This window comes from Mytilinidion resinicola (genome assembly GCF_010093595.1).
Source record: "Mytilinidion resinicola strain CBS 304.34 unplaced genomic scaffold BDZ99scaffold_1, whole genome shotgun sequence".
Classification (NCBI taxonomy): domain Eukaryota; kingdom Fungi; phylum Ascomycota; class Dothideomycetes; order Mytilinidiales; family Mytilinidiaceae; genus Mytilinidion; species Mytilinidion resinicola.
This window is the reverse complement of record NW_022985437.1, coordinates 3,093,951-3,119,538: the sequence shown is the minus strand read 5'-3', so window position 1 is coordinate 3,119,538 and position 25,588 is coordinate 3,093,951. Positions and strand designations below refer to the sequence as shown.

General features: G+C 53.7%; 9 protein-coding genes across 9 annotated transcripts; 5 read left to right on the top strand and 4 right to left on the bottom strand.

Moving 5' to 3' along the window:
* Positions 1 to 790: 790 nt before the first annotated feature.
* On the top strand, positions 791 to 1,407 carry BDZ99DRAFT_565506 (uncharacterized protein; the record flags this gene model as incomplete). The annotated part of the gene is made up of 2 exons (XM_033727482.1): positions 791 to 861; positions 930 to 1,407. 2 exons carry the CDS (start codon positions 791 to 793, stop codon positions 1,405 to 1,407), a joined length of 549 nt encoding a protein of 182 aa, XP_033584876.1.
* Positions 1,408 to 2,732: 1,325 nt separating this feature from the next.
* Positions 2,733 to 4,770, top strand: BDZ99DRAFT_514132 (uncharacterized protein; the record flags this gene model as incomplete). Its single annotated transcript, XM_033724819.1, has 4 exons — positions 2,733 to 3,146; positions 3,205 to 3,419; positions 4,436 to 4,656; positions 4,712 to 4,770. The coding sequence occupies 4 exons, from the start codon at positions 2,733 to 2,735 to the stop codon at positions 4,768 to 4,770; spliced, it is 909 nt and encodes a 302-aa protein (XP_033584875.1).
* Positions 4,771 to 5,688: 918 nt separating this feature from the next.
* Positions 5,689 to 6,827, bottom strand: BDZ99DRAFT_470857 (uncharacterized protein; the record flags this gene model as incomplete). The annotated part of the gene is made up of 3 exons (XM_033721674.1): positions 5,689 to 5,700; positions 5,756 to 6,652; positions 6,711 to 6,827. 3 exons carry the CDS (start codon positions 6,825 to 6,827, stop codon positions 5,689 to 5,691), a joined length of 1,026 nt encoding a protein of 341 aa, XP_033584874.1.
* Positions 6,828 to 7,898: 1,071 nt separating this feature from the next.
* BDZ99DRAFT_514130 (uncharacterized protein) lies at positions 7,899 to 8,978 on the top strand (the record flags this gene model as incomplete). The annotated part of the gene is made up of 2 exons (XM_033724818.1): positions 7,899 to 8,555; positions 8,607 to 8,978. The coding sequence occupies 2 exons, from the start codon at positions 7,899 to 7,901 to the stop codon at positions 8,976 to 8,978; spliced, it is 1,029 nt and encodes a 342-aa protein (XP_033584873.1).
* Positions 8,979 to 9,755: 777 nt separating this feature from the next.
* BDZ99DRAFT_514129 (uncharacterized protein) lies at positions 9,756 to 10,555 on the bottom strand (the record flags this gene model as incomplete). The annotated part of the gene is made up of 2 exons (XM_033724817.1): positions 9,756 to 10,478; positions 10,532 to 10,555. 2 exons carry the CDS (start codon positions 10,553 to 10,555, stop codon positions 9,756 to 9,758), a joined length of 747 nt encoding a protein of 248 aa, XP_033584872.1.
* A 485-nt stretch (positions 10,556 to 11,040) lies between these two features.
* BDZ99DRAFT_470854 (uncharacterized protein) lies at positions 11,041 to 13,109 on the top strand (the record flags this gene model as incomplete). The annotated part of the gene is made up of 4 exons (XM_033721673.1): positions 11,041 to 11,849; positions 12,190 to 12,229; positions 12,472 to 12,495; positions 12,591 to 13,109. The coding sequence occupies 4 exons, from the start codon at positions 11,041 to 11,043 to the stop codon at positions 13,107 to 13,109; spliced, it is 1,392 nt and encodes a 463-aa protein (XP_033584871.1).
* Positions 13,110 to 15,851: 2,742 nt separating this feature from the next.
* On the bottom strand, positions 15,852 to 16,697 carry BDZ99DRAFT_514126 (uncharacterized protein; the record flags this gene model as incomplete). The annotated part of the gene is made up of 4 exons (XM_033724816.1): positions 15,852 to 16,056; positions 16,099 to 16,259; positions 16,281 to 16,583; positions 16,644 to 16,697. 4 exons carry the CDS (start codon positions 16,695 to 16,697, stop codon positions 15,852 to 15,854), a joined length of 723 nt encoding a protein of 240 aa, XP_033584870.1.
* A 917-nt stretch (positions 16,698 to 17,614) lies between these two features.
* Positions 17,615 to 18,385, top strand: BDZ99DRAFT_470852 (uncharacterized protein; the record flags this gene model as incomplete). The annotated part of the gene is made up of 3 exons (XM_033721672.1): positions 17,615 to 17,696; positions 17,747 to 17,936; positions 18,046 to 18,385. The coding sequence occupies 3 exons, from the start codon at positions 17,615 to 17,617 to the stop codon at positions 18,383 to 18,385; spliced, it is 612 nt and encodes a 203-aa protein (XP_033584869.1).
* Positions 18,386 to 24,808: 6,423 nt separating this feature from the next.
* Positions 24,809 to 25,060, bottom strand: BDZ99DRAFT_24631 (uncharacterized protein). The gene has a single exon (XM_033713634.1). It carries the CDS (start codon positions 24,993 to 24,995, stop codon positions 24,840 to 24,842), a length of 156 nt encoding a protein of 51 aa, XP_033584868.1. The 5' UTR covers positions 24,996 to 25,060; the 3' UTR covers positions 24,809 to 24,839.
* Positions 25,061 to 25,588: the final 528 nt, after the last annotated feature.

Genomic DNA, 25,588 nt, shown 5'->3' with positions numbered 1-25,588 from the left:
CCTTCCGTAGAAAGACCTTCCGCAAAAGCGGGTACTGGTCGGCCGTCTGATCTCCAAGGATGCGGGCGTCGCAAAGGCGCTGCGCCAGGCGAAGAAACATCAAACGGATAGATGCGCGGTCTGGCATGCCCTCCATACGCATCTACCCGGTTGAGGTTCCTTCGCCTGACGCAGCGCCATATCCGCCAAGACCACGACCCTTCTTCGCGCCGCGGTAGATGGTCTCGATGATGTCGGTCAGTTCCTGCTTGTCTTCGAGAACCCAGTTGAGCTTGTTGTTGTTGCCGGTGCCGAAATCTGGACGCAAGCACCCTCGCACGAAGCAACTCCAAGGCTACTCCGTGCGAGGGATGCTTGCGTTCACCCATCTCAGAGAGGTCGGCCTGGTTGGTGATCTCAGAAATGTCGACACTGGCTGGACGACTGGCTGAAGGATGACTTGCTGAAGAACGACTGGATGAAGGACGACCGGCTGGAGGACGACTAGCTCTCTAGACAATGCCGGTGCGTCTCTGTTGGCGACGCGGGATCGACTCTGAGCGGCAACGGCGAGACTGCTGGGCTTCTGGAAGGTGACTGGGGGTGGGGACAATCTGGTGCTGGCTTGTCTCGGGATCGTGAGGGAGTCGGAGCAGCGTGGGAGGCGGGCTGCGGCAAATCATGAAGCTTGGGGATGTCGGGCCTAGTCGCTCGAAGGGCTTTGAGACCTGTCAAGATATCCCGCTCGTCAGCATGATTACGGAGTCGTTGCGCTGTCAGGCGGAGCAGAGGGTGGTGAAGACTTACAGACATGTCGCCGAACATCCTCCTGCGAGGACGAGAGTCTGGCGTCGGCAGTGAGACGACGGCTGGAATGGTCAAGTGAGGAGCAAGCAGTGAGCAAGAAGGCTGCAGAGCAGCTGTTCCTACTCGCTCTCACTATGTAGTAGGAGAGTGGCAGAAGGTCTTTTTCTGTTCGAAGCTTTGGGCTGTCGTCCAGCGGCTCGATGGACGTTGAGGACTGTTAAGACGCCTCGCTCGTCAGCACAGTTACGCAGCCATCTCGGAGAGTCTGGAGAGTGGTGTAGACCTTACAGACAGGTCGTCGAAGCTCCTTCTGCGAGGATGAGGAACTGTCGTTGCCTGCGAGCCCTGGAGGTGGTGGACAACCAGGACGTCGGGGCCAACACGGTAGCGAGGATGGGCTCCAGCGAGCATCAGGCAACGAGCAAGAAGGCAGCGGAGCAACTTATCCTGCTTGATCTCGCCGTGCAGCAAGATGGTGGCAGGAGGTCTTTCTATGTGCGAAGTTTGCCGTCGCCCAGCAGCTCGATGAGCGAAGGCTGTGAAAACGCGTGTCTCGTCAGCACGATTGAGCAGCAGTTGTGGGACAAGCCAGAGAGTGAAGTAGACTTACAGGCTGGTTGAAAGGCTCTCTCTTGCGAGGATGAGTGCCTGGAGGAGGCGGCTAGGCGGCAGACAGCCAGACGGCGGCCAGGAGGGCTCCAGCGAGTTCCAGGTAACGAGCAAGGAGACGGCAAGAAGCAGCCGACCTGTAGCTCACTTTGAGAGGGCTGCGGGACGATGTGGTGATGGGGGGTGATGAAGAGTGAGATGAGAGTGAGGTGAGAGTGTGGTGTTGAGGAGAGGAAGTGAGGCAGCTCGCGAGGGGCAGTTGATGTCAGGCGAGGACTTCGTCGCCCACAAAGGTAGCAGCGACGAAGCGGCCCACAACACGCGTCAGCAGCTTCAAGGAGGCATCGGCATGCACAATTAGTAGGTCACTGAGAGTCTATATGGCAGCGGCGAGCTCTGTGCAGAAGTGAAGGGGTGAGGGGAGCCTCCGGCTGCACGGCATATGGCGTTGGCAGCATCGATGTAGGCGCAGTCCATTACCTTGAGAGCGTTTGCACCATGTTTCAGGCAAGTAGATGCCTTCAGAAAGCTTGGAAAGTCATGTATGTTTGTTACGAAGCCTTTGTTTGATATTGCTTGCACCATGAACCCGCACCCAGGACCCCTCTCCTAGTATAGCTACGCACCTCGCCCCTTCGCAATGTGTATATGTCTTCCCCGAGCATGCAGCATCGAGCTTCCAAGCTGCCCCTTGCCGCTGCTTGCCATTGCCGCCCTGAGTTGCTGTGCTGAGCCGTCGTCGCTGTTATGAGGCCCTACCCCCTTCCCACGCCCTGGTCGGTATGCCATCGCGACAGGCGTCATCGTTGGGAGGCGTGCCTGCAGACTGTAGTGCCATCCAGGGGGCATAAAGGAGATAGGAACAACCAGATGTGATGTCGATACAAGCTTCAGGCGGCTGCGAGGCGAGCCGTGGTACTGCAGGCGCCGGTGCGCTGTTAGGGGCGGCAGTGGAGCCGTGCTTCGATTTCGTTTTAGCGGGGAGGTAGCGAGATCAGAGTATCGAATCTGCAGCCAGTATAGAATGCAGACGATGAGTATTAGGAGTGCATTTGGGGGTGGATGCTGTAGAAGGGCAGCATTGCGCGCCCCGTCTGATGCCAAGGCCGCGGTTTTGATATCTCCATCTCCCCTCTCCCACTGCTCCTCCACAACCTCCACAACCATCACCGAGCTCTGAAGCAGCACCCACCAGCTACCCAGCATGGCAATGTCCTCGTCCTCCGGCCACGAGCACGCCGCTCAAAATCCCCTTGATCGTGGACCCTCCTCGTCGCCATCCGACAAGCCCGCAACGCCCGACGCACACCATTGCGGATTCCAGTGGAGGCATTGCCATGGTAAGGCACCGAAGGGGTTTCATATCCCTTCAACGACAGGCTATTCAGGCTAACCCTTCTACTTCCAGGGACCGTTTCCTCCTCTCCGGTCTCCCTCTAACTGTACCGCGGCGCCAACGCACTCGACACTACGACCAGCTTGTCGCCCTCCCGCTCCATCAGCCCGATAAAAACCCGTGCTTTCCTCAGCATCACGAAGGAGCCGCCCTGGCTACGTCCCTCCTACTGCACCTAAGCTATCTGCGACCGCCCCGACTACGTCCCTCCCACTGCACCCAAGCTGTGTGCGACCGCCCGGACGTTCAACCTTCCATCGGGACCGGCTGCGCTGAAGAACAAGGACGTCCCTATTCCTGGACTGTCGTCAATGGGAGGGCCTCGAAAACGCGCGTACCGGCGCTGGGCGAAGCAGTGAGCGGCCGAGCTAGACCGCCTATCCCGAGAACCGAACTCGCGCCATAATATTGAGACACGGGTGAAGAAACTCGAGGGCAGCGAGCGCTTCTTCCCTGTGGAGCTCGTCCTACTATCCATGGGCTTTTTGGGCCCGGAGGAGCTGGTTCTGGGCGACATTGAGAAAGATGCACGCTCCAACATCAAGACCCCGCCTAGCAAGTACAGCACAAGCCTTCCGGGAGACTTTACTGCGGGATATTGCCGTCGCGGCCAGTCTCTAGCTGTCTGGTAAGTCGCACAAGAGTCTTAGCTTTATTGCTTTTACTGACAGATGGCACGTAAAGGCATCAATGAGGGCCGCCAGTGCGCACGCGAGGTGGATTCGTTCCTGACGGCAGTGGGCTCTATGCTGCCGGTTACCGGAGGCATCGTGAAGAGTGTTCCTTATGTGGCTCTTTCTGACGAGAAGGTGGTTTGAGGAGGGGTTGTATGGAGCTTTCCGGCCCAACGTGTAGCTGACTCCCAACATGAAAAAGTCACAGGGTGAGGCTCTGCGGGCCAGCCAGGGCCTGGCGTAGGTGGGGATAGGGGCCTCGGCATATGTAAGATCAATCAAAAAGCATGCTTTCTGTTAGTCGGTCTCGAATCGTCCGGTAACTCACGCAATATTCCACGCTTTGTTGCTTTTACTAGCACGTGACCCGCAGGGGTATTAGCGATGTAGTGATGAAACTGGACTGGACTGGATTTGGCCTCAACTCTGTTCTATCTATAAAAATCGCTGTGGAGCACCATATGTCACGTGACGTCCATATCGGGTATAAAGCCCTTTAGTAAGCAAAATTTACTAAGAGATCTGGTTACGTTTTGCCAATCTACTGGATTTCCAGAAAACTATATGGAGCTCCAGACCTTTCAAGGGTGCCTCCATCCGACTCCAGTCCAAATCGCTCCATTCCAGTTCCATCACTGCGCACGCGAGGTCGATTCTTTCTTGACCGGAATGGGTGGCCGCCCATCATAGCAGACACCGCTACCTTCCTTATGCTCTTTGCTAGCAACTCCGAATCGCTCGCACCAGAACCTCAGCAACGCAACGCCATGGTGGATCACCCCAAGCGAGAAGCGCGCAAACTGCGGTGCCATATCGATGAGGTCTCGAAGGGTCGTGGCTCTGCATCTCCCAAGCCTTGAACCCCAAAACCAGCTCCCGCGATCAAGCAGACAAGGAGAAGAGAGCGCCTGCAAAGGTAGACTCAGCCGGTATCCTATTCTTACACGACAAGCCGCTAAGTGTATTCAAGGGCATTCAGCACCTCTGAAATTCCCTCGCTCTTCTACTCCATTGCTGGCAACTCCGACTCGCCCACGCCAGAACCTCAGCATCGCGACGTCATGGAGGATCGCCCCGAACGCGGAACACGCAAGCCGCAGCGATATATCGAAGAGGTTTCGAAGGACCGTGGCTGGCATATGTTCGGTGCGGACGGATTGAAACCAAAGCGTCCTCCGATTACCATCAAAAGTAAACGCAATCCTCGTCATTTGTTTCTTGTTTGAGATCTTGCTGATGCGAGTAGGGGCATGCAAGAAAAGGACTGGTGCTGGCGGTGGAGCGCAAAGGAGAGAAGCCGGTTGAGGATCTCTGGTATCTTCTGGCGCCATTGGCGTTGGACTTTGAAGAATGAATCTTGACTGTAGACCCAACACCTCTCCAAGGTTGGTCGGTTATTATGAGTCCGTTCTACTCTCACCCTTCAGCACGGTCGAACTTTGGTTTGGATAGGTTGCCTAGTTTGTTGCAAGTAAAGGATGTTCGGGCGAGGCGGTCAGGTGATTATACAATATCATAACTTTTGCATTTGCTTGGGGTACCCGTATAGGCTTTCACAACTCCAACTGCAAAGTAAGGCTCGACGCAATGAATTCAGGGATACTGTTTGACTAAATCGAGACATCTGCACTGGGGCACCCTTTACAATAGTGTCCAGCGAGCAAGAGTAGGAACTAATCAAAGAGATGTCCATGTCCCGAGAATTATGCCCTCCTTCTAATCTAAACTCCATACCGTGTCTTCTCAATTACAAGAGGAGGACATTGCACATACCGACATGAAGTCCAAGAAATGTGCGAAAATAGGGGTGTGAATGATTTCTGTAATGATTGCAGGTACCATCATCCATTTGACACAACCGCATAGGTCAATTTCTCCCATCTCAGCGCCATTCCAGGTGGTTTCATACATTCAAGAGGCCATGATAAAATTGTAAGAATCCCACAGCAAGCTGAGACTCGGTATTCATTGCTTTTGCCAATCTACAGCCATGAAGCCCAGAAACACTGCAGAATCCTCCCACGCCTGATCTGCGAGCATTACCAAGACCAAGAAAACCTCGCCCTCGAACCCATTCCGTCGAGCTCGACATACTTACAGCGCCCTTCTCATCTGTCCTGCGGCATCTCACCCTTTCTTGACGTACCGCAAAACGTCCGAACATGCTTTGCAATCCCGGCGCATAAGACACGAGTGTTCCAAGGCCGCGCCGCGCAGATCCAATCACTCAGCCTCCTGTCAAAGAGTTAGATCAAAAGCCAACGCGAGAAACACCAGCTATAAAGCATACCTCCCCTCGCCTCCACGGCTTCTCGCTCTTATCCGGAGGACATGGCCTCTCCACCCCCGTCTCGCCGAACGCAACGTAACCTCGCCATTGCTCGAAACGAGCCTTTAACCACGCCACGCCCTCCCGAATCTCTTCCATCATTCCGTCCGACATCCTATGGTCCTCGATGTAGTCCCTCCGCCACTCGAAGTCCTCATCCTCGACCCCGCAGTATTCGTCCATACAATACGTCTCCTTAATCCAGGAGATCACTTGCTCGGCCTCAAGCTCGTACCGCACAACGTACTGACCGCCGTGCTTCTTGTGGAAGAATTCCCACGGTACCTCCTTGAAAGTCTGGTCTTGGTCGTACCAGGCACTCTCAAGCTCTGCCAGATTTGAGATAAAGGGCCGGATGAGGAGGGAGTCGGGGCGGTTCTTGTACCAGATGTCGTACATCTCCAGCGCATCGACGCTGTCTCCGATGATCTCGGAGGGGGGTGGGTGGCTTTGCGGCCAGCTGCAGAGGTGGTCGCCGACTTTGGTGTACAGGCGGCGCACGGAGAGGATGCGGATCCACCCACGCGTGCCGGGGAGGTGCTCGGCGTACGCCCACTTCAGCAGGTTCAGGTCTTCGGCGTGGAGGGTTCGGGGGAGGTGGATAGCGCGGTTCGGCTCGAGGTAGAGGGCTCCGTCGCTCAGGCTTGCGCGGATGGAGGGGATGTTGTTCGGACCAGCGAGGCGGATGGAAGGGGTGACGGAGAACGAAGGGGTCCTATGCTCGAAGTAGGTGATGGTGAACTGGTATGCGGTGCCATCAATGGCGCTGAGATTTCTGGAGGCTTCATCCACGGCCTCGAGCGACAGTGTCGATTGCTGCGGCGTGGCGAGCTGGGCTCCGCTGGGGATTGCAGTGGCCTACATGTCGCCAGTCAGTGGGGTGTAGAGGGAGATGTCTCCAGATGGGTGGGCGTACCGTCATCGCTTGGATACTGCTCCTTCGAGTAAGAACTGTTCCGCTGCCTACGAATGCTTCGACAAGAGCTACTAGTGGAGAGGTAGGAAGTGGCGGGGTGGGCACTCGACCAGACATTATGGCTTTGTCGATACTTGCAGTGGGCGAAGTGTTGGTGGGCCTTGAGTTGCTTGCAGGTGTCGTTTGGCCGCTTGGTGGCCGTATCCTGAACTGTCTCCGTGTGGTGATCGCGGCGGGATTGGTGGCCAATGTCGAAGAGCAGTAGAGAAGGCAAGTGGAGAATGAGTGAGTCACAGGCACGGCAGAGCTTGACGATGATTCTATGTGCGAAAAAGGTGGTTGGGGTCGAGAGACGAGTCACCGACGCCGCGCTGCTGAAACTACAACTGCCTTTCCTCAACGCCACAATAGTATTTGGCTTTCATATTGTATACAAGAGTGGTTCAAATAGACGCGAAAAAAATGCTCAGCTATATGCAGAGGTCTGTACACGACGTGGTGGAGGTAAAGAGCAAAAAAACTGCAAAAACTTAACGCCTGTGCAATGTTAAGAAAACCCCGGGCAGTTTTTTTAGGACTCGAACTCCTAAGCTTTTACTGTTAGCGAAAGTCCGAAAGAAGATAAAGGAAAGCGAGAAAGAAACAACTATCTAATCTATCTAACCACTACGCCGAGTGGAGCTGCTAAATGTTCTGTACATATAGGTTGAGTCTGTCACCACAGATGTGAATAGCGCGTCAGAGGCCTGTGCTGGGATTGGACCGAGCACTAGTACCGTCAGTCACGGGGAGTCGGCGAAGTTGCACACATGCTGCCGAACTGACGGGGCCGCACTCGACTACGGCCCGCACTCGACTACGGGCAGCTCTCGACTACGGGCCGTCGCCGCTACTCGTACCCCCTTCAGCTTGAAGCCACACGGCTACGCTATAGCCTCACGGTTTGGCCGCACACGATTACCCCAGCCGTGCTCAATCAATATCACCACCACAAGTGGCCTGGCGAGTAGGTAGCGCGCCAGTCGAAAACTGCCTTCTTTCCACTGCGGCAATCTCGACAGCGCACTTCACCATAGCCCATCCACTTCAGCGTCATCGTACTCGTGCCCGGCGAGACTGCAAAATATCGGCCTAACTCCAGGACGCCAAAGCCAGTCACTCAACGTGCGCCACAGCACCACCGCACCAATGAAGCCCGACAGATCTGACATCTCTCGCGCCCCTGAGGCGGAGCTTCAAGATCCTCCCCATCAGTGGTTGCAAGCGGACTGGAGGACAAACATCGACTACTTTGAGCTCCCAGAGCAGACGGCACCGATGTTCCTCTCCACCATAGCTTCTCGCGGCACAGAACGAGAAACAAACCCCTACTCTGCCCATCAAGGAGCCACATCCCGCCATGACAGCGTCCACCATGGTCTCGGACTATCGACAGACGCCAGCGCCGCCGCTGTTCCCCACCAGCCGCACAATAGCCACGACGTCAGTGACACGACAGCAATGATGGAACGCGAAGAGTTTACTTCCTCTGCGGTACCCGACAACCACCTGCTACGGGACTTTCACGAGGAATTGCTGCCTTTTGACTTCCCCGGCGCCGTATTTGCACCCTCCTCAAGCGAGCACGGCGCACTCTCCAACGCAGCTCGCACAGACTACCCAGAGTCAAATGGAGGACTGCCCATCACCTCGCGATCTAATCTCCACACCGCCGTCGCTGGCAGATCAGAACTCTACCAGTCTGGCTTGCGCGAGGACACGGGAGCGCACACCGGTACAGGTAGAGGTGCGATCATAAAGCGCAAACGCATCCCGAGTAGTTCGATAGTGTACCCAAACTATCAGGTATGTGCCACAGCGATACTGCAGACCTATGCAAATGCTCATGACAAACAGCCACATACCTCAGACGACACACTGGGTCTTGCACCAGCATGGAGGCCAACGATCGGACTGCCGGATCACGCATCAATCGCTCCTAGTAACCCTACTTCCCGCCAACATGACACCCCGAGCCCCGCCCAAGCAGTCCCAGGTACGCCAGGTTCCGTGCTCTCAGAGCTTCTTGGTAGGATTAGCGACACCAATCTCATCTTTGTCCTCGAGAGAGTCCGCGTCTGCGCGAGAGAGGGGTGCGCTCGTCTTGCCCCGGAGGGAGGCCCTAGGGGCCGCTTCTGCTCCGAGAGGTGCAAGGTGATGAACAGGCGCGCCGTTAAGGCTCCACTGCATTACCACAGCGGCAACTGCGAGGGCCCTGCTCCAGCCTAGAAGTAGGGCGCCGTGACGGATACATTTGGCGAGGTTGGGTTGACCGTTGGCGACTCCGCGCTGGAACTGTTGCTAACACGTTTCACGCAGACGGTTCTTATTGAAGGTGGCGAGCTCTCTTTGGGAATATATCCAGGACGAAGGTGACGAGACTTCGGTGGGGGATTTCTAGAAGGTCCAGGGGCGATATGCAAGGTTTCCAGGGACTGCAAACGACACACATAGGGCACTTGATATGAGAGACGGCGGGCAACTATGGATCATTCTGAGGCTCATGGATCGGGCACAAGGTTTGAGGGGTGGATATGAAGGTACCGGCGTGAAGGGGCTCTAGTTCTTCCTGTGGTAGAATTTCATTCATTGCACAAGCCCCTTAGATAGGCCAGAGAAGCTTCACTGTATTATGAAGAGTACCAGCCGCCATGAGCAGTGATCGAAATATGGAATCTTGAAGTTGAGGTAGCTGTAAAATGCATGCTGGCTACCAATCGCCCATTTTCAGCTTCCTCCTTCTCTGCCAGAGGCCTCCAGACAACATCAAGCATTGTCAAAAGTGATACAGAACCAATACTTCTAATATTCGTCCTCTAGCCGTCGACATGACCCCTCATCAGAGATGATACATCGAAAGCAGTCAAACGGTATCAAATCAATATCAAACATCACGTTCATGCAGCGAGATTCAAGATAGGTGGAGTAGAGAGTTGAATTGTCAGTATTCAGCCCGAAGAAGAATTGCCCAAAGCCTCCGCCACACCCTCCCCAGAAGCACCACATCTACACGCCCAAGAGCGCCTCCCAGGGGCCCAAAGTTCCATCCACCCTGGCCGCCGCGCCTGGACGCCTTCTCTCGAACTTCCACATCAGGATAGCAACGCCAGCTGTGGTAGCTGCAGGGCGGCCGAAGAAGAAGTCAGGAGTGGTATCTGGGTCGATGACTGGATGGTGCACGATGGTATCGACGTCATATCTGAGCACATAGTCGCCGTTGACGTTGCGCAGGTCGAGGAGCGTGGCAGGGATGTCTGGGAATATTTCGGTTTGGGCCTTCACCGCTCTGTGGAAAAAGGTGGCGAGGGGTTCCATGACCGGGCGGAGAGTGACTGAACGAGGGTTGGCGTGCTGGATATCGGCCCAAACCAGAGCGTTGACCGGGTTACTGCGGGAAACTGCATACACGCATTGGACGTCGATGAACCAGAGCAGATGGGTGCGGCCGCGAAGGTACACGACGTAGAAAAAGGATAAGTGTAGCAGGTTCAGGAACTTGAACAGGCGGCCGTTGAATAGGACCCGCTCGGCGGCATCTCCAATAACGTGATTGACCTGCCGGAGGCTGAGAAGAGTGCGGAGGCCAGCGGCGGCCGGAGCACTGATTGTGCATACGACGTCGCCCGTGTTGTCAGAGGAGTAGAGGATCTCTACCGCAGCAGTGCTCTCCTGGGCGAAGCCGGCTATCCTGTCCCAAATCGGGCCAGTGATGCGATGGATTGCACGATTCTATGAGGCGTTAGGTAGGGCCTCGAAGGCGAGAGAAGAGCTCGAGGACGTACTTGCTGGGCGGCGGGCTGGGCCATCTCGCTGGGGAGACTGAGCTTTGCTGGTCGAGGAGGGGTTGATATAGGCGGAGGGGTTGATATAGGCGGAGGGGTTGATATAGGCGGAGGGGTGGAGGGTTCCGCTGGTGATGATGAATGTGCTGGGCGAACGTATAGGGGAAATTGTTGTGTTCGGGTTCGAGGCCGAATGTGGGTGTACCAGGCTGGAGATCGAGTTCGAGGGGACTGCAGTGTGGGTTTGCCAGTAGGCTCTGAAGCGCGGCGTTAAGACACAATTAAAAGGGTGGCCGGCAAGGTGCACAGGCCCAAACCGGCATGGCGTCATTTTGATATCGCACCTCGACCTCCCCTTGCTATCTGCTATCATTCGATCTACCAAGTGGCGACTTACTCCTCCACGATCAATCATTACCACAGCTATGAAACGAGGTGGATACGAAATAACTCGCAACCCTCAGCCTCCCTATACACCGCTTGTTATGCCGGGCGTTGCGCGCAGCAGCATGTCTGTCATGAGAGAACCGCACGAAACATCTGACTTCGCCGGCGAGGAAGCAGAGTATCGAGAATGGGGTTGGGAGAATGAGTTACCAATCTCACCCGCCATTGCTACAGGTGTAGGCATGGGAAGCCTTTCTGAGCTTCCTGGCATCTACCAGGCACGCAGTCCTAACAGCGACTTCGAACTCCCGGGCAACACGCAGCAGATCTCGGAAAGCTTCAATGCTCCCCACGAGCCCAACAACACGTTCATGCAGTCATTCGAGCCTCAGCAAAAATACTACGCTGGTTTCACAAGCACAGTTCATACTTCTCCACACGAGCAAACTCACGGACTCCAAAACACAGCATTTTCGCCGGCGACTGAGACCACTGACCTGAACGGGATTCCGTCAACGTGGGAAGACTTCTGGAGCTCTCTACAAACCGAATGGCCGACATCCACGAGCCGTATTGCTGCTTCCACGGGAGGATATGGAGAACTGTCTTTTGTTGGCAACCCTGATGGCCACGCCGTCACTCATGAACGGGATCTCTACCAACATGGACAGCAAGAGGAGGCGGCGGGATCATTCGCAACACCAGACTATTCCAATGCTCCCTACAGCCAACAGCAGATCATCCAGCCAGAATGTGAACCAGCATTCAACCACTTGTTCAATCCAACAACGCATACTCCTTCCGGATCAACGGCATTTCAACTCAATCCGACTGTCACGCGAGCCATAGGACGGCCCCGTGGCCCGAAGATACGTGCCTGTGCTCGTACAGGGTGCAATGGCAACGCGCCGAGTAATGGAAGACACAGGAGGTATTGCTCGATGGCGTGCAGGAAGCTCGTAAAGTTGAACAAGACAAACCAAGGGGGCAGCAATGGCAACGATGCTTAGATATGAGAAGAGCGAGAAATCCTTAGATGCTCCAAGGGCGTCTCGGCGAGATAGCCAAGGTTGCAGGTGGCCGCAAGGAGGGATCAGATATGGGAACCAGTGGTAGACATGCCGGTAATTCAGGGGTTGGTGCAGATGCTACAGCGTTTGAAGCTTTAATCTTGGTATCACGGAGAAAGGCTTCTGATAGATAGTGTGGTGGTGTTTGTATCAAGGCAAGCGGTTTGTAGATAGTTCAGGAGGTACACAATATGGTTTTAGCTACTGCAGCCATCCTGAGATGTGGTTTAGAGATGAACTTGTAAGATTGAGGCAAGTGCAATGGACGGTACACGGGTAGTTCAACGTAGTTCACAATCCAGTAACATATCAGAGTCTCTCAAACGCCGTTGTAGTTGTAGAAAACTAACCAAAGTCATTCTTTCTGATATACATCCTCAGCCCGTTTTCATCATGCTCCACTTCTGCAGAATTCGATGGGGGCAGTCTGACAGCGTCACGCTAATTTCAAAGGTCACCATCATATGATGAGATGCATGGTAGGCAGTGGACAAGCTCGCATTTCATGTATGCTACCCAAGGGAAAATCACCAGAAGTCTCCGCATAATCTTGTCCCGAAAAGCCCCAGCTGCAATCAGGCTCTCCTCCCAAATCTCCCCAGTTTTCTCCTTCCACTCCCACTACGTACCCCTCACGGGCGACGCCCCTCGAATCGTGCCACCAACCTAGTCAGAACCGCCGGGTGCACCGCGGGGCGAGATTGCCTGAGCATGTCGTACTTGACGACGAAGTTGTTACCGAATTGGCGGCGGAGCATAGAAGCGGGTATGTTGGCGAGAACAGTGTCCTGATCTCGAACCGAGCGCAACCACGATTCGTATTGGCGGACGAGGAAGTTGGTAGAATAGAGAGCGGGCATGAGGGTGAGGGATTGCACATTCGCACGCTCAATGCGAGCCCAGACGGCGGCGGGGGTAATGGTAGTGGCAGGACCGTTGTTGAAGAAGGCGAAGCGGCACCGGACGGCGATGCGCCAAAGAAGGTGTTCGTGACCATTGAGGGAGGTGGAGAGGAAGGAGTCGATCTGCAGCAAGTCGAGGAAGGTGAAGAGGCGTCCCGTGTAGAGGACACGCTCCGCGACGTCGCCGATCTTATGGTTCACCCGGCGGAGACTAAGTAGTGTTCTGAGGCGGGCGGTGTTACCGCGGGCTAAACGCTCACGGGATGAGCGCCAATGGTTCCCACGGTGTAGACGAGTTGTACGGACTTCGTATTCTCTTAGGCTAAGATCACGATGCGCTCGAGAATCTCGAGTAGTAGGCGGTTCATGGTGGCAGACTATGAACTGTTACCTCTGATACTTACAGAGCGCGAACAATGGCGAGCTTTACCTTGTGAACTCGGTTTCGAGGTACTTCAACTCGGTGTCTTCCTCCTAGGGGTGACGGGGTCGATGTCGGTACGTCGTTCGCCAGGGCTATGGAACAATTATATTAGAGCTCAGGTAGAATCTCTGGGTGGAAGTATGGGCGCAATGGAGTGGTGGCCAAGCTTGAGGACGAGGTGACTACGGCTTGAGTTTGAGTCTCAACTGCACAGCGTTGCCAGAATCGTGAAGTGATGGGGTAGCACGTGTAAGCCACCAACCCCGTTTTGGCCTAGCTTTATTTTGATCTCTCGCACAAAAAGCTCGCCTCAACCTCGAGCTCCTCTTCTCCTCTCCATCATCCATAGTGCAGAGCATCGTCGGCAGTGAAAAGTTTTCTGAGCTGACGTTACCCATATCAGACGTCGACGCAGGGCTGTGAGGGCTCTTTGGAGTCTGCCGGGGCAGCTTGCGATTGGCGTCGCATCGCGACATGCTTGGGTTGGACAAGTTCAGTTCCTTCTTACATCTTTTCCGCGAACAGAGCAACATCGGCGAGGACGAAGGCCTTCTCATCTTAGCTTCGGCTGGGGTGGCTGGCCGGATGCCTCAACGTGATGACGATGATTGGTATCGTCCGCCCGTGCAACCCAGCGCGTGCGGCTCTCATTCAGCTCATACATTTTCATAATTGATGTTGTGATTTATTGATATTACTTGAACTGTGCCGTGCATCGTAGGATGGCTTTCCTGCAGCTACCTACACTGCTTGACCTCAACCTGAGTCCGTGGCCGGCCACTGATGCCACCTGCTGTGAATATCTATCCAGATTGTGTTCCTTTGCCACTTTGAAGTTGACCGCCGAATACAGGCTCCCTGAGTTCAAAAAGAGCAACTGGGGTTGAACTTTTGAGTAAAATCCCTGGATGAAATCAATCCGCTGCAAGCACCGTGCCAGTCTACTCCCCGAAGTATATTCGAGTCCGCCTACTGTCATGCTTTAGAGCACGTCATTTGTGCGCGGGGAAAGATGCATCGACACCTGAGGCTCCCAGACGCGTGCAAAAATCATTGACACGCGCTAGCGACGCGCTGCCAGCAAAGACGTGATGCAGCCGCAAGTACGCGTGGATGCCTTAAGCCGCAGGACTCGAAGATTACGTCTCCGCGCACGTCAGGAACACGGCTCGAGGAGCATCATGTGGGAAGCAAACCGGGCAAAAATCACATCAAAGAGAAAGCATCACGGGAGAAAATATATGAGCTTGCTTACTCCCCTCGTGCCATGAGAGAAGACCGACCGCAAGGGGGAAGTAATGCTTGCTCACTTTGATCTCCTCACAAAACTTGCCGTGAGAAAGGGCATGATTTCTCCAGTCTCTCTGACAAAGCATGAGGATACACATTACATGTGGGTGTAAGGAGCAGAGAGAGGGGGCCCGAAGGCCTGATATATGCGAGGGAGGCTGGTTTCCTTAGCAATGGCCACCGAGGATCACCAGGACAACCTCCGCCCTAGAATTTTCGATACGCGAGGGACATGCCGTGGGATTCGAAGTTGCCCTGGTGATCCGCGGTGGCCATTGCCAAGCCGCTTGGCAACCTCGCCGGGTATATCAACGCCGCCACGCCCCGTCCCTCTTCTCTTCTTCACTAATCTCTCAAGTGTTTGTTAACTCACTATGGCGCTCCAACTGTGGGACTAGAGAGTTTCATTCTTTTTCCACTGGTCGCTTGATGAGGAGATCGATTGAGTTGAGTGGCCGGTCGCGACAGTCAATGTCGCGAGAGGTCCTTAGGACTCATACATTTTTTCTTGTGACACTTTGCTTTTGTGACTTCAAATGAGTGCTCCATGAAGAGTGTCTTCTTGCTTCATGCCTGGAGATAATGTGTGACCTCACTGTCGCGTCTCCGTGAGGCTGCGTGAGCGTGTTGATGGCGGCGTGGACGCGCGTGGATTCTGTCCGGCTTCAGCTGCCTCGAAATGAAGCTTCAATTCAGTCTCCCCCAGGCTGCATCAAGGCGTTGAGAGCGGCGTAGGCGCGTGTGGATTCTCTCAAGCTTCAGCTGCCTCGACAAGACGCTGCAGGCGTTTCATGCATGCGCTGCGGGCATTATCTGTGGGGGATACTGAAGATATTTAGACGCGGTGGCGGTCCTCTGCGGGCAGGTGGCCATTCTGACGGAGCTGCTTTTCGAGGCCTTCCTATCAAGGCAATTCGGAACGTCTGAGGGAAAAACAGAACATTTGCAAACCAGGCACTCAGAGAGTGTGTTTATTACGTACATCAGCTATGGCTCAGAGTAACACGAGTGGGATCTTGTTGAGTGGCAGGGCAGTTTTGCTGAACTACGCTTGAAGAATGGCAAGCACGTCGTCCTCTACTCAAAGCCTAGTATACAGAGAAAGGCATTTATGAAGAAGCACCATGAAGACTTCCACTCGTCAGGCCTATAGTCCCACCGCACCCGCAGGAGTTCATCTCCTCACCGGCTACAACGCTTTTGTTTCTGCCAAAGCGTCCTCCCCTAGATACGTACGTCCGCCGCCGCTAAACTGGGGTGTCAGAGAGACCCATTCCACGCCACGAAACCAAACCGCCACCTAGCCCCAGCTTCTCGCACCGAAGCTGCTCGAATCGCTTGTTCATAACGGGGGCAAAAGCCTTCTCCCGGTCGCTCACGCCCAAGATCTCCAGGTTCTCCTCCATGTGGTAGCGCACCACGTACTCGCCACCCACCTTCAGCCCCAGCAGACTGACAGGGATATCCGCCAACATCCGGTCTTGTTCCTAGTACGCGCGGCCAAAGAGTGTGTCGAGGGGTTGATAGATGGGGAGAAGTGTGAGAGAATGAGGGGCGGCGGCCTCAATCATGGCCCATATCTCCTCGGGAGCCTTGTCGTTCGCGGTGGCGGTCGAGGTGGAGTAGTACACGGCGCGCATGTTGATGTCCCAAAGCTGATTTTAGCGTCCGGGTACGCAGTCGGCGTAGAACCAGGCCAGCTGATTGAGGTCGGCGAAGAAGTACGGGCGGCCGTTGAGGAGGACGCCGTCTGCCATGTCACCCAGGAAGTGCTCGACTTGGCGGAGAGAGAGGAGGGTCTTCACGTGGGAGCGGGTCTCGTCATCAATGGAGCTCTTTCGGGAGACCCCATAGCTAGACAGCTCGTAGCTGAGGAAGACGGGCTCCTTCGATTCGTCGGCGTACTCGACGACGTGGTGCCATGTCTCAACCAGAGTGCGGCGGACGGCGGACTCGGAGGCAGAAAAGTTCGAAGAGTTCTGTTTCCGTGCTGTCAGTCTAGATTCTATGAAACAGTCTGAATTTAGGAGGATGTTTACCTGGAGCATTGCGTCTCCACTCAGACTCTCAGGGGTTGGATCTGGGGGCGCCATTGCTGCTGCTGATAGTTTGAAAGACTGGATTCTGTAGGATGTGATTTGGTACAAGTCGCAGTGGCTTTGGCTTGGCGACCGGCCTGAGAATGCGGCGAGTGTCGAGAAGTGAAGTGGTAGCATGTGATAAACACACTAACTCAAACAGGCCTAGCTCTCTTGCCGGCCGCAATAAATATCTGCCCGCGCCCTCCGAGCTGCCGTCTTCTTTCTTCAGCATCCAACTCCCTTGCAGGGATAAACAGCGGGTGGCTGGAAGTTTATTCTTTCTCATCTATCTACTTATGGAGGAGATCAAGTTGGCGCGTGGCATTCGCTTCGGCGAGGAGACAAGGCTGCCCATATGAATCCGCTGTAATACTCGCTCGTGGCTTTACCCTATGACACGCTGGGCGAAAACAGTTCATTCATACATTTACTTCGTTCAAAGTTTGCTTCGTGATATCAATGAATGTGTCTTTGCTTCTCTCGATCTCCTGCCTTGCTTTGTGACTGTTGAAGTTCTGTGAATTCACCGCTGCTCGGCCTCGCTCTGTGATTGTTGTCATCGCCAGACCTCGCTGTCGCGTCGCGGTGGAGGAGTTGAGCGCGACCGAGGGCTTCTTTGCAGGGTGCGTAGCTGAAGATCCCTTTCTTGAATCTTTGAGGGAGTAGCAATGCGTTGTGAGTTGCATTGACGGCTAGGATCTGTGAATGGGACGCCAATTCACCGCCACTGGCATCCTCCCTCCAGCTGCTATGCCCAGATCTGAGACCCTGCCAGTTTCTTCGGAGCCTCGCGGTATCGCCCTCATCTTCGTACCTCTCCTCTAAGTCTCCAGCTCGATATCAGGCCGAGCCTGTAGCTGTCGGCTCACCCCTACGGCCTCAGCTAGGTCAAGACAGACAGATCAAGTGGAAAGATGAGCGGTCACAACATGGGAGCAGTCCAATCTTTTCGGCTCCCTTTGAGGCCAGCGTGGCGGCGAGAGGCACGGCAGCTTCGACGAACACAATCAGGTAAGTGTCGTACCCGCAATGGCACGCAGATTGAGCTAACAACATCTTAGTAAATCTTCTTCGAGAACCAAGAGCAGGAAGACCATCATATGCATTCCAGCGACGAAGCCATGCCCCGCATATTGACGACGCCGTCCACTTCTCCATCGAAGCCGCCGTTGACGAACACGGCACCCATATCGCCGCCGGTAGTGTCGACTCATGGACCGCCTTCGAGGCACCAGATGCCAACAGGATTGCGTAAGCCACTCCCTATATACCACTCCCTGTCCGTAAAGCCAAGCTCGTCGGCTGGCGTACACGGTTTGCGGGCGATAGCGTCGAGACTGCGGAAGCTAGCGGGCTTCAGGTCAGCCATGTCGCGGCAGAGACCTGGGACGATATCGTTGGAAGATTTATTGAAGATGACCATTCCCTTCTCAGATGGGGATCGAATCTTCCCCTCAGCTACACGAGGTAGCGTCCTTATCATTGAATTTCGACGCCGTCGGCACAATATGGAGCTATATTATACGGAAGGCACCATGAAACCCATCGGACGTCGAAAACTGGGCCCCGCAGAGCACCTCCAGCTTGCCGATATCAGTTGGATGCACGTTTTCCTCTCTAATGCGGATCATGCCCTCCACAGATGCCCAGAATACGTCGAGGCTCCGGACTGCTGCAATTCCAACCTATCCACCTGGTAGACAATCTGAGAATGAGTCGAGGAAGCGGGCATCAAAATCCTCGCCATTCCGGCACCCTGCGGCGGTCCACCCGAGCGCCAGGCTTGCTTTGCCGATCACAAAATGGCTTAACATTCGTCCCTCATCTGGACGATTCCTCAGTGCAAGCTGGGGAGAACGACAGTCACAGCGACGGTCGTGGTTCAGTTGGAGCGTAACCCCCATGATTCTGCAGAGGACTTCCTGGAAAATGAAAGAAATTTGGATACATAACGTTTTGAGAGGTTTCAAAGGGAAGCATACTTTGGGGCTTGAGTAGCGCACCCGTTGGGCTTGACGAAGGAGAGTTTCAGGGGAGCGAGGCCAGCTAGATTGGGGGAAAGGCTATGTTTTCCTCCGGGGCATCGCAAGTACCTCATGGAGCAGATATTCCAGGATTACAGATAGGCTGGGACCGCGTCTGAGCTGATGTGAAGAGTACCTTGGTAGGCTATGTTGGGCTGTTGAGGGGATGTAGCGGTTGAGTAAAGCTGATGGCTCCGATTCAGGGGGTCCAAGGTTGACCTGAAAGGGGTAGAATGAAAGAAGTATTCGGATACTCGTTTCGATATCCACAGAATGTGTCTACATCCAATAGCAACAAAAGGGTCATTTGAGCCAATTTTATATTTATTGAGATCATGTGAGATGTGCTCCAATGTGACAAACATATTCGAAAAAAGGCTTGAGCAATCAGTCCATTTCGCGTTCCTCTTACGCAAGCATGTAATACAGGCCCCTCAAGTTTTTTTTTCCGAACGGCATCATGAACCTGGACCTCCATATATTTTTTAGACCGTTATACAACCGTCAGAAACGTTCTTTGGCGTTCTGCTGGCACGATACAAGAAACCAAGGATATGCGATAGAAATTGGATCTCATATACGCAAGATGTTCAGGAAGGCTTTCAACCTTCTTCTTCACCGAACGCTGGGTACAAGAGCTGTCAAAGCACATGCAGGCTAGGAAGAGATACGCGAAATCCGAGCCTGACCGAAGGTGAGTGCCTTTGTTAATTAATGACAAGAACATGTACTAATATACTTCATAGTGAGTGATTCTCATCGGATGTTGTCTCTTGAACGGGTTTAGAGGTTGTGCCCACAAGTATACTAGATGTCGGCAGGGCATGGGAGTACTGAGTGATACCTTCGGCCTCGCTCTCCACACCTCCTCTACATTTCGTATCGGCTTCACACCGCAACCTCCGAGCTTCTACAGTATTCCCTCTGCCACACTGCGCGACTGATATACCGGCAAGTTGACTAGCACAGTTGGGATTCCTATCAAGCAGAAGCTGCTCAACGAAGCAACGGTGTGAGCACTTCTGTTTTTGCAATTTTGGTCTTGTTCCCAACGGCATTCCGGAAACTGGATAGGTTCATTTGTTCGTTAGGAGAGTTTGGACTGCATGGCTGAAGTTGATACAAAGCTACAGTGGCTACCCTCAGCATAGCTTAACTGTATGTACAAATACTTATGCGAGGAATTTTGATAGCAGTTCTCCGCCATTGAACATGATTTGTGAGTATGTGATATACATCCCTAACGATATAAATATATGCAACCCACCCATTTCATGCATGAAGGACAAAAGCTCGCGTTATTGGACCAAAAGGAGTTAGAGGTTGTGGTGTAGCCGGGGCTGTTCCGAAGCCGTGAAAAAGCTCCTCACCTCACCTCCAGATTTATCTCCGCTATACCACACAGCTTCTTCACGGCAAATCCGGCTCGTCTTGGTTTCTGCGCATTCATTAGTATGGAACGACTGCTTGCGCTTGTCCCCTCTGCGAGCGACCCATTTACCCAGTTCACGCCTTATCTTTAGCGGTACCCGTGTTACGTCTTTCAGCCAACTCGTCGAAATCATTGTCGCACAACAAGCTCACGCCGCACGTCCTGGGAAACAGGATCTAGACGGCGTACGCTTGCGGTGACTCCTCGTCCGCACAGCAGGCTCATCTCGCGGTCGATTGCGATATTGTATGATGTTTTGGACTTCGACATCATTGTGGCATCAGTCTGCATCGCCTCGCCTGCGCCGCTCCGCTTTAAGTTCTGTCAATTGCATATGACAGGGTGCAGGACCCGCGGAAAACTCAGGTAGAACTTCACAGCTTGTCATTTCCGGTACCAGTTTTACGCCCCCCCGCCAACTCGTCGAATTCTTCGAGGAAAAATGCTGCGACTTGTCTCAGGCCGAAACAACAAACATACGCCGCATTTGCGCTGCGCTGACATCTCACTCGCCCAGCAGACCCGTGTCATGGCTGCTTGCGGTGATGTTCGGTGATTTAGACCTTGGCATCAATTTGCACCCCCTAGCCGGCGCCGATCCGTTCCAAGTCCTGTCAATTGCATATGACAGAGTCCAAGGACCACAGAAAGCTCGGGTGGATGTTCGCAGCTTGTCATTTCCGGTGCCACTTTTGCGTCCCTCCGCCAACTCGTCGAGATCTTAGTAGAAGAACTGCCGCGACTGTCCCCAGATCTAAAGAACAAGCTCATGCCACACGTGCGCTTGCGGCGACTTCTCGTACGCCCAGCAAGCTCACCTTGCGATCGTTTCCGGTGTTGTATGGTGTCTGGACTTGGATACCAATATACCCCCCATTGGCGGCGCGGCCCGTTCCAAGTCCTGTCAATTGCGTACGACAGAGTTCAGGACCCGCAGAAGGCTCTCGTGGATGTAAGTCTCATTCTTCTATCAGCACCTACATAAAAATCCCTTCTAGCCACCCTTCTACCCAGATCACCCAATTGACTATCGCTAATGGAACGTACAGTGGTACATCGTCCTGATCGACGCGGCAACCAGCCTGACCGAGGCATCTTTCTAGGTGGAATATCCCATTCCATTCAACATGTCAAGCTCCGGGTCTGCCACCTCGTCCAAACCGGATACCGGACGTTGTTTGAGCTCCCCCGAGGTCCTTGGATGGTCTTCACCGAGCTAGATTGCCTGTTGAGGAGCCTTCTATGTAAGTTTGCATGATCTGATATTCCTGGAGCCGCATTCTGACCTGAGAGTTCCAGCATCCGGGATTCAGCTCGCCGCAACGAATCGACGCTTGTGATTGGGAACGAGCAGCTTGGCGACATTGCGCAGGCGCTGCGTGTCAAGTTCCCGGATATCGACGCGCCAATCAGTATGTAGGCAGTGGACAAACGACTGAGGATGCTGGATATGCGGTATGAGGGGCATTGGAAGACGGATTTCGGGATGGCAGATCTCTTGTCCGTCGACGCGCCCGCTGCACACCTATTGGTCGTCTTACGAAACTCCAAGAGGCGTCTGGGATAGGCTTCAATCCTCTAGTCAAAAAACGAGTTCATCTTCACGCGGGACTTCAACTAACCAGCTGCCGCTGCAATGCCAACACTTGTTTTGGCAAACACTATGCCATCGTTGAGCGATCCATCGAACATACCGCAAACACATACATGAGGAGTATTCCACCTTTGTTCGAGCCTTGCACCTACGTCAAATCGCAGACTAGCTCCCTGCTCGTCTCAACTAGCAGTCATGTACCGCCGATGGAACTCAGGCTGCGACAGCGAGGTGCCTCACCGATCTATCAAATTGGGGATATAGCGCGAATATACCAGCTCATCATGTTTGCGGAGCTATGGGAGGATGAGGCGAGGCTCTAAGTCATCATTGATGAACTGAATAGAAGGAAGAGGTTGTAGGTTAGAAGAAGTACATGATAGAGACGCGGCAGGATCGGGGGAGGCGCGTTACGAGGACGAAGAAGGTGCGGGATGGGCTACACGCTCAGGAAGAAGAACAAGCAGAGCAAGCCAGCTTCGGAGGATAAGTTGGAACCAGAGGAGGAGAAGTCGAAGCCAGGTCATCGACTTGGTCGGAAGAAAACTAAGTGTCATTCATCTGTCAGTTTTCTAATGACTGGATAGATGATCGGCATGGGTCCCAGGTTTCAGCGTGGCGAATGCAAAAGTGTTCTCTGGACCTCAAACCAACACCTATGTTGATACATTCTTCAGACGCCTATCGATTCGCAGCACCTAGTCCTTCCAATGGAGAACGACACAACTCGAAATTGTCATTCTGGTCTGCTTCTCGATGCCGATCGCTCTGCGAATAGAAGCAACCTCGCGACACCCAATCCTACCGTGACGATGACCGAACCGACGTCTCACCGTGAGCCTAATCAAGAGCCGTGAAAGGCAGTAGAGTGTTGAGAGCAAGGGATGGACATGGTTCATGCGCAAGGGATGGATACGGTTCATGCGCAAGGGGTGGACATCATTCATGCGCATTGCGGAGTGCCCCAGATCACTTCGGCCCTGCGGACCTGGAGCATCGGCTCCGCCTGATAACGGGCAAGTCGGAGAAAATCCCAACTCTGCAGTACTTGAACGCAGTGGGCGATCTCTGGGTCGAATTCCCTGGGGTGGTGGAAGCGAAGGCGGCCGTGGAGCACTTCTTCGGGCAGCTGTTCAGGATGGTGGGCTGTATTGTTGGATTTGCGAGGATCCGGCCATTATGGACAGAGAGAACGCGGAGAACTGCCCTGGCACGTTCCGATTCGAAATCTCACGTTACGAAGACATAGTATGAGGGAACCAAAAGACGCTTCTTGCTGAGGGAGGTCGCAATGCAGAGGCACATGTCATACCTGGCAAAGTATTTGAGGATCGCTAGGACAATTAGGAGAAACAGGCGAAGACTCAGGAGAAAGTCTTCGCTTATGCCTAAGTGCTCGTGGATGTAATTGGTGTGGATGTGCAGGATTTGAGGGAGTGAGGGGCAAGCCTTACGGCTCCCGGCCCTTTCGCTTCTGAACTGTCCGTTTTGGTCGAAAGCCTGAATGAAGTCAGGGCTATTGCGAAGACCGACTTCAGCAAGGAAGGCATGCTCAAGATGGTGCTCAAGATGGTGCTCAATAGCCACAGGCCCAAAGCGTGGTAGAGACCTGCGTGCCGGTCTTGATTAGACTCCTGCAACGTGCTTCGGGGACGCCACGAGCATTCTTTTGATACCATGCCCGGAATCTGTCGCCCATTCGCCACTGGCCAAGACAACATCTAGATAGAGCTTGGGTGATTTGTACAGCTGTACGAAACCGTGGCTTGCGAGATGCTGGCAGCCGAAAAGGTAAACCTACACACCTTCATGGGATTGGACATGTTCTGTATGCAGGCCCAGTAGAGCACGAAGGTAGTTTCAACATGGGCAAGGGCTTCCGCGAGAACTAGGCTCCGCATTCCCAGGACGCCAGTTTCACCTTCATAAAGAGTAACTTCTGCAAGCATGTCCCCTTCACAAGCAGGAACAAGCTTCCTTTGTAAGGATTACTATGAAGCATGGCTAGAGTTCGACAAAGAACCTGAGTAAACGTTTAGGAGCTAATGGCAAGCATGAAGTAGAGCAAGATCTTGGACGCGAATTCGTACAGTTTCATGGGATTGGTGATAATCAGAACGCAGGGAGGCTTCGACGAAAACTGTATCCCAGATTCCGATGGAGACCACTTCGCTCTGGAAGAAGAGATCAATTGAAGGCAGCAAGCACTTTTCTCAAGCCAAGAGTCGTACGAGACACATGGTATCATACTATCGACAATGGCAGTGAGGGTGGTGGCTCCAATTAAGTCAATTACGACGGTGACGAGCTCGGCAGTTCGGCCATGAAGAAGATACCGCCAATATCCAATCTCTCGTTCAAGAATCGCGGGATGCATTCGCAAGTCGATACGGTTTAAGTGTCATGAGAACCCCGGACTACTGGTATCTTCGAGGAATGGAATCCGAGGTTGTGGGACTCTACGTAGACTGGTTCCGCTTATGGTCTACGACTTCAGCTTCGACGGCGAGACTTTACCAAGCCCCGACGCCGGTTACATGGGCAATGGGAAAACGGACGCCGGATGCCTGGAAACTGGGAGCCTTCGTGGAGTACTTTGACGGCGAAGTCGACTGGCTTTTCATTGCATCCCGATCTGATATGTTTCCTGTTTCGGTTTCGGCTCGTGTGTCGCCTCCAGCAAACTCTCTCCTCTTGATGATGAGGGGGAGCATGAACAACTGCTAGTTGCGAGATCAAATGCGTAAGGGTTAGAAGCAAGACCTTCTTTGAAGCAACGCGCCATGGAACATGTCCATCGGTGACGGGCATTTGGGATTACTCGGCAAGCACAAGGAGAAACACCAGAAGTGGATCGAGAACTAGCAGCATGAGACATGGAGAATGCTCCGCTACCGTCGAGCTTAGATTGAGCTAGAGCTTATCTGGTCTCAGTCGAGTGGCTCAATCAGGTGGGGTGAAGAGTATGTGCTTTCTTGATTCGGGCATATTACGACCCAAACGCGTTTACTTTATCATGGCCAGCTCCCCGCGCAGCTCCGGTCCTTTGGACTCAGGTTGAAATTGATGTGAACTCTGATTTCTATGGGTGTCTAGCTCGTTGTTTATATACTAGGTGAAGGAGGGGGGCCAGCCCCGGGGGCATAACGTAGTATCTCTTCCTGACGCGTTACTTGATTCATCCTGTTTCCTGATACAGTACTGATACCGTGCTGCAGCACTGCTGTTGCACTACCTGTTACTTCCTCCTGTATCAGCATGCTATCCTGATACGTTACTGCATATGAGTTGCTGACCCTAGGTTGTAGTGCTGCAACCCGAGTTTTGGGTAACACCTGTGCTATTATGGAACTCTCCTCGACGACTCTGAGCTCCACGAAAACACCGATCCGGCGGTGCTGCCACACCAGATTTCGTTTGGCGAAGAGTTCCTTTGACTGAAGAAGCATGACTCACCGACGTCCTGACTGCAGAAGCCTGTTGAAACTACTGACGCATTCCGTATTCGCAAACGGCCGGCCTACAGCAAAGCTCAGCAAGACAATGGTGCTACGAAAGCAATTCCCAGTGCAGTTCCCTCGCCGCCATACGTTATTGAAGAATACGTTTGAGGTCCCGAAGATCCTTCTTTCGCGAAACCTGGGAAGATCAGGAAAACCTTGGGTAAGGATATGCAAGGAACATGGGAATGGGAAGTGAATTTCGCGTGGAGTTTTGGTTGCCGCTCCACTGAGATGCGAATACTGCAAGCGTCAGGCGTATGGGATGGTTCACGACGACGACGTGTTTGAAATGATGCGGTAGATCTCACGGGTTTCACTCGATTCGGTTCCGGAGATTTAGGGGATAGTGC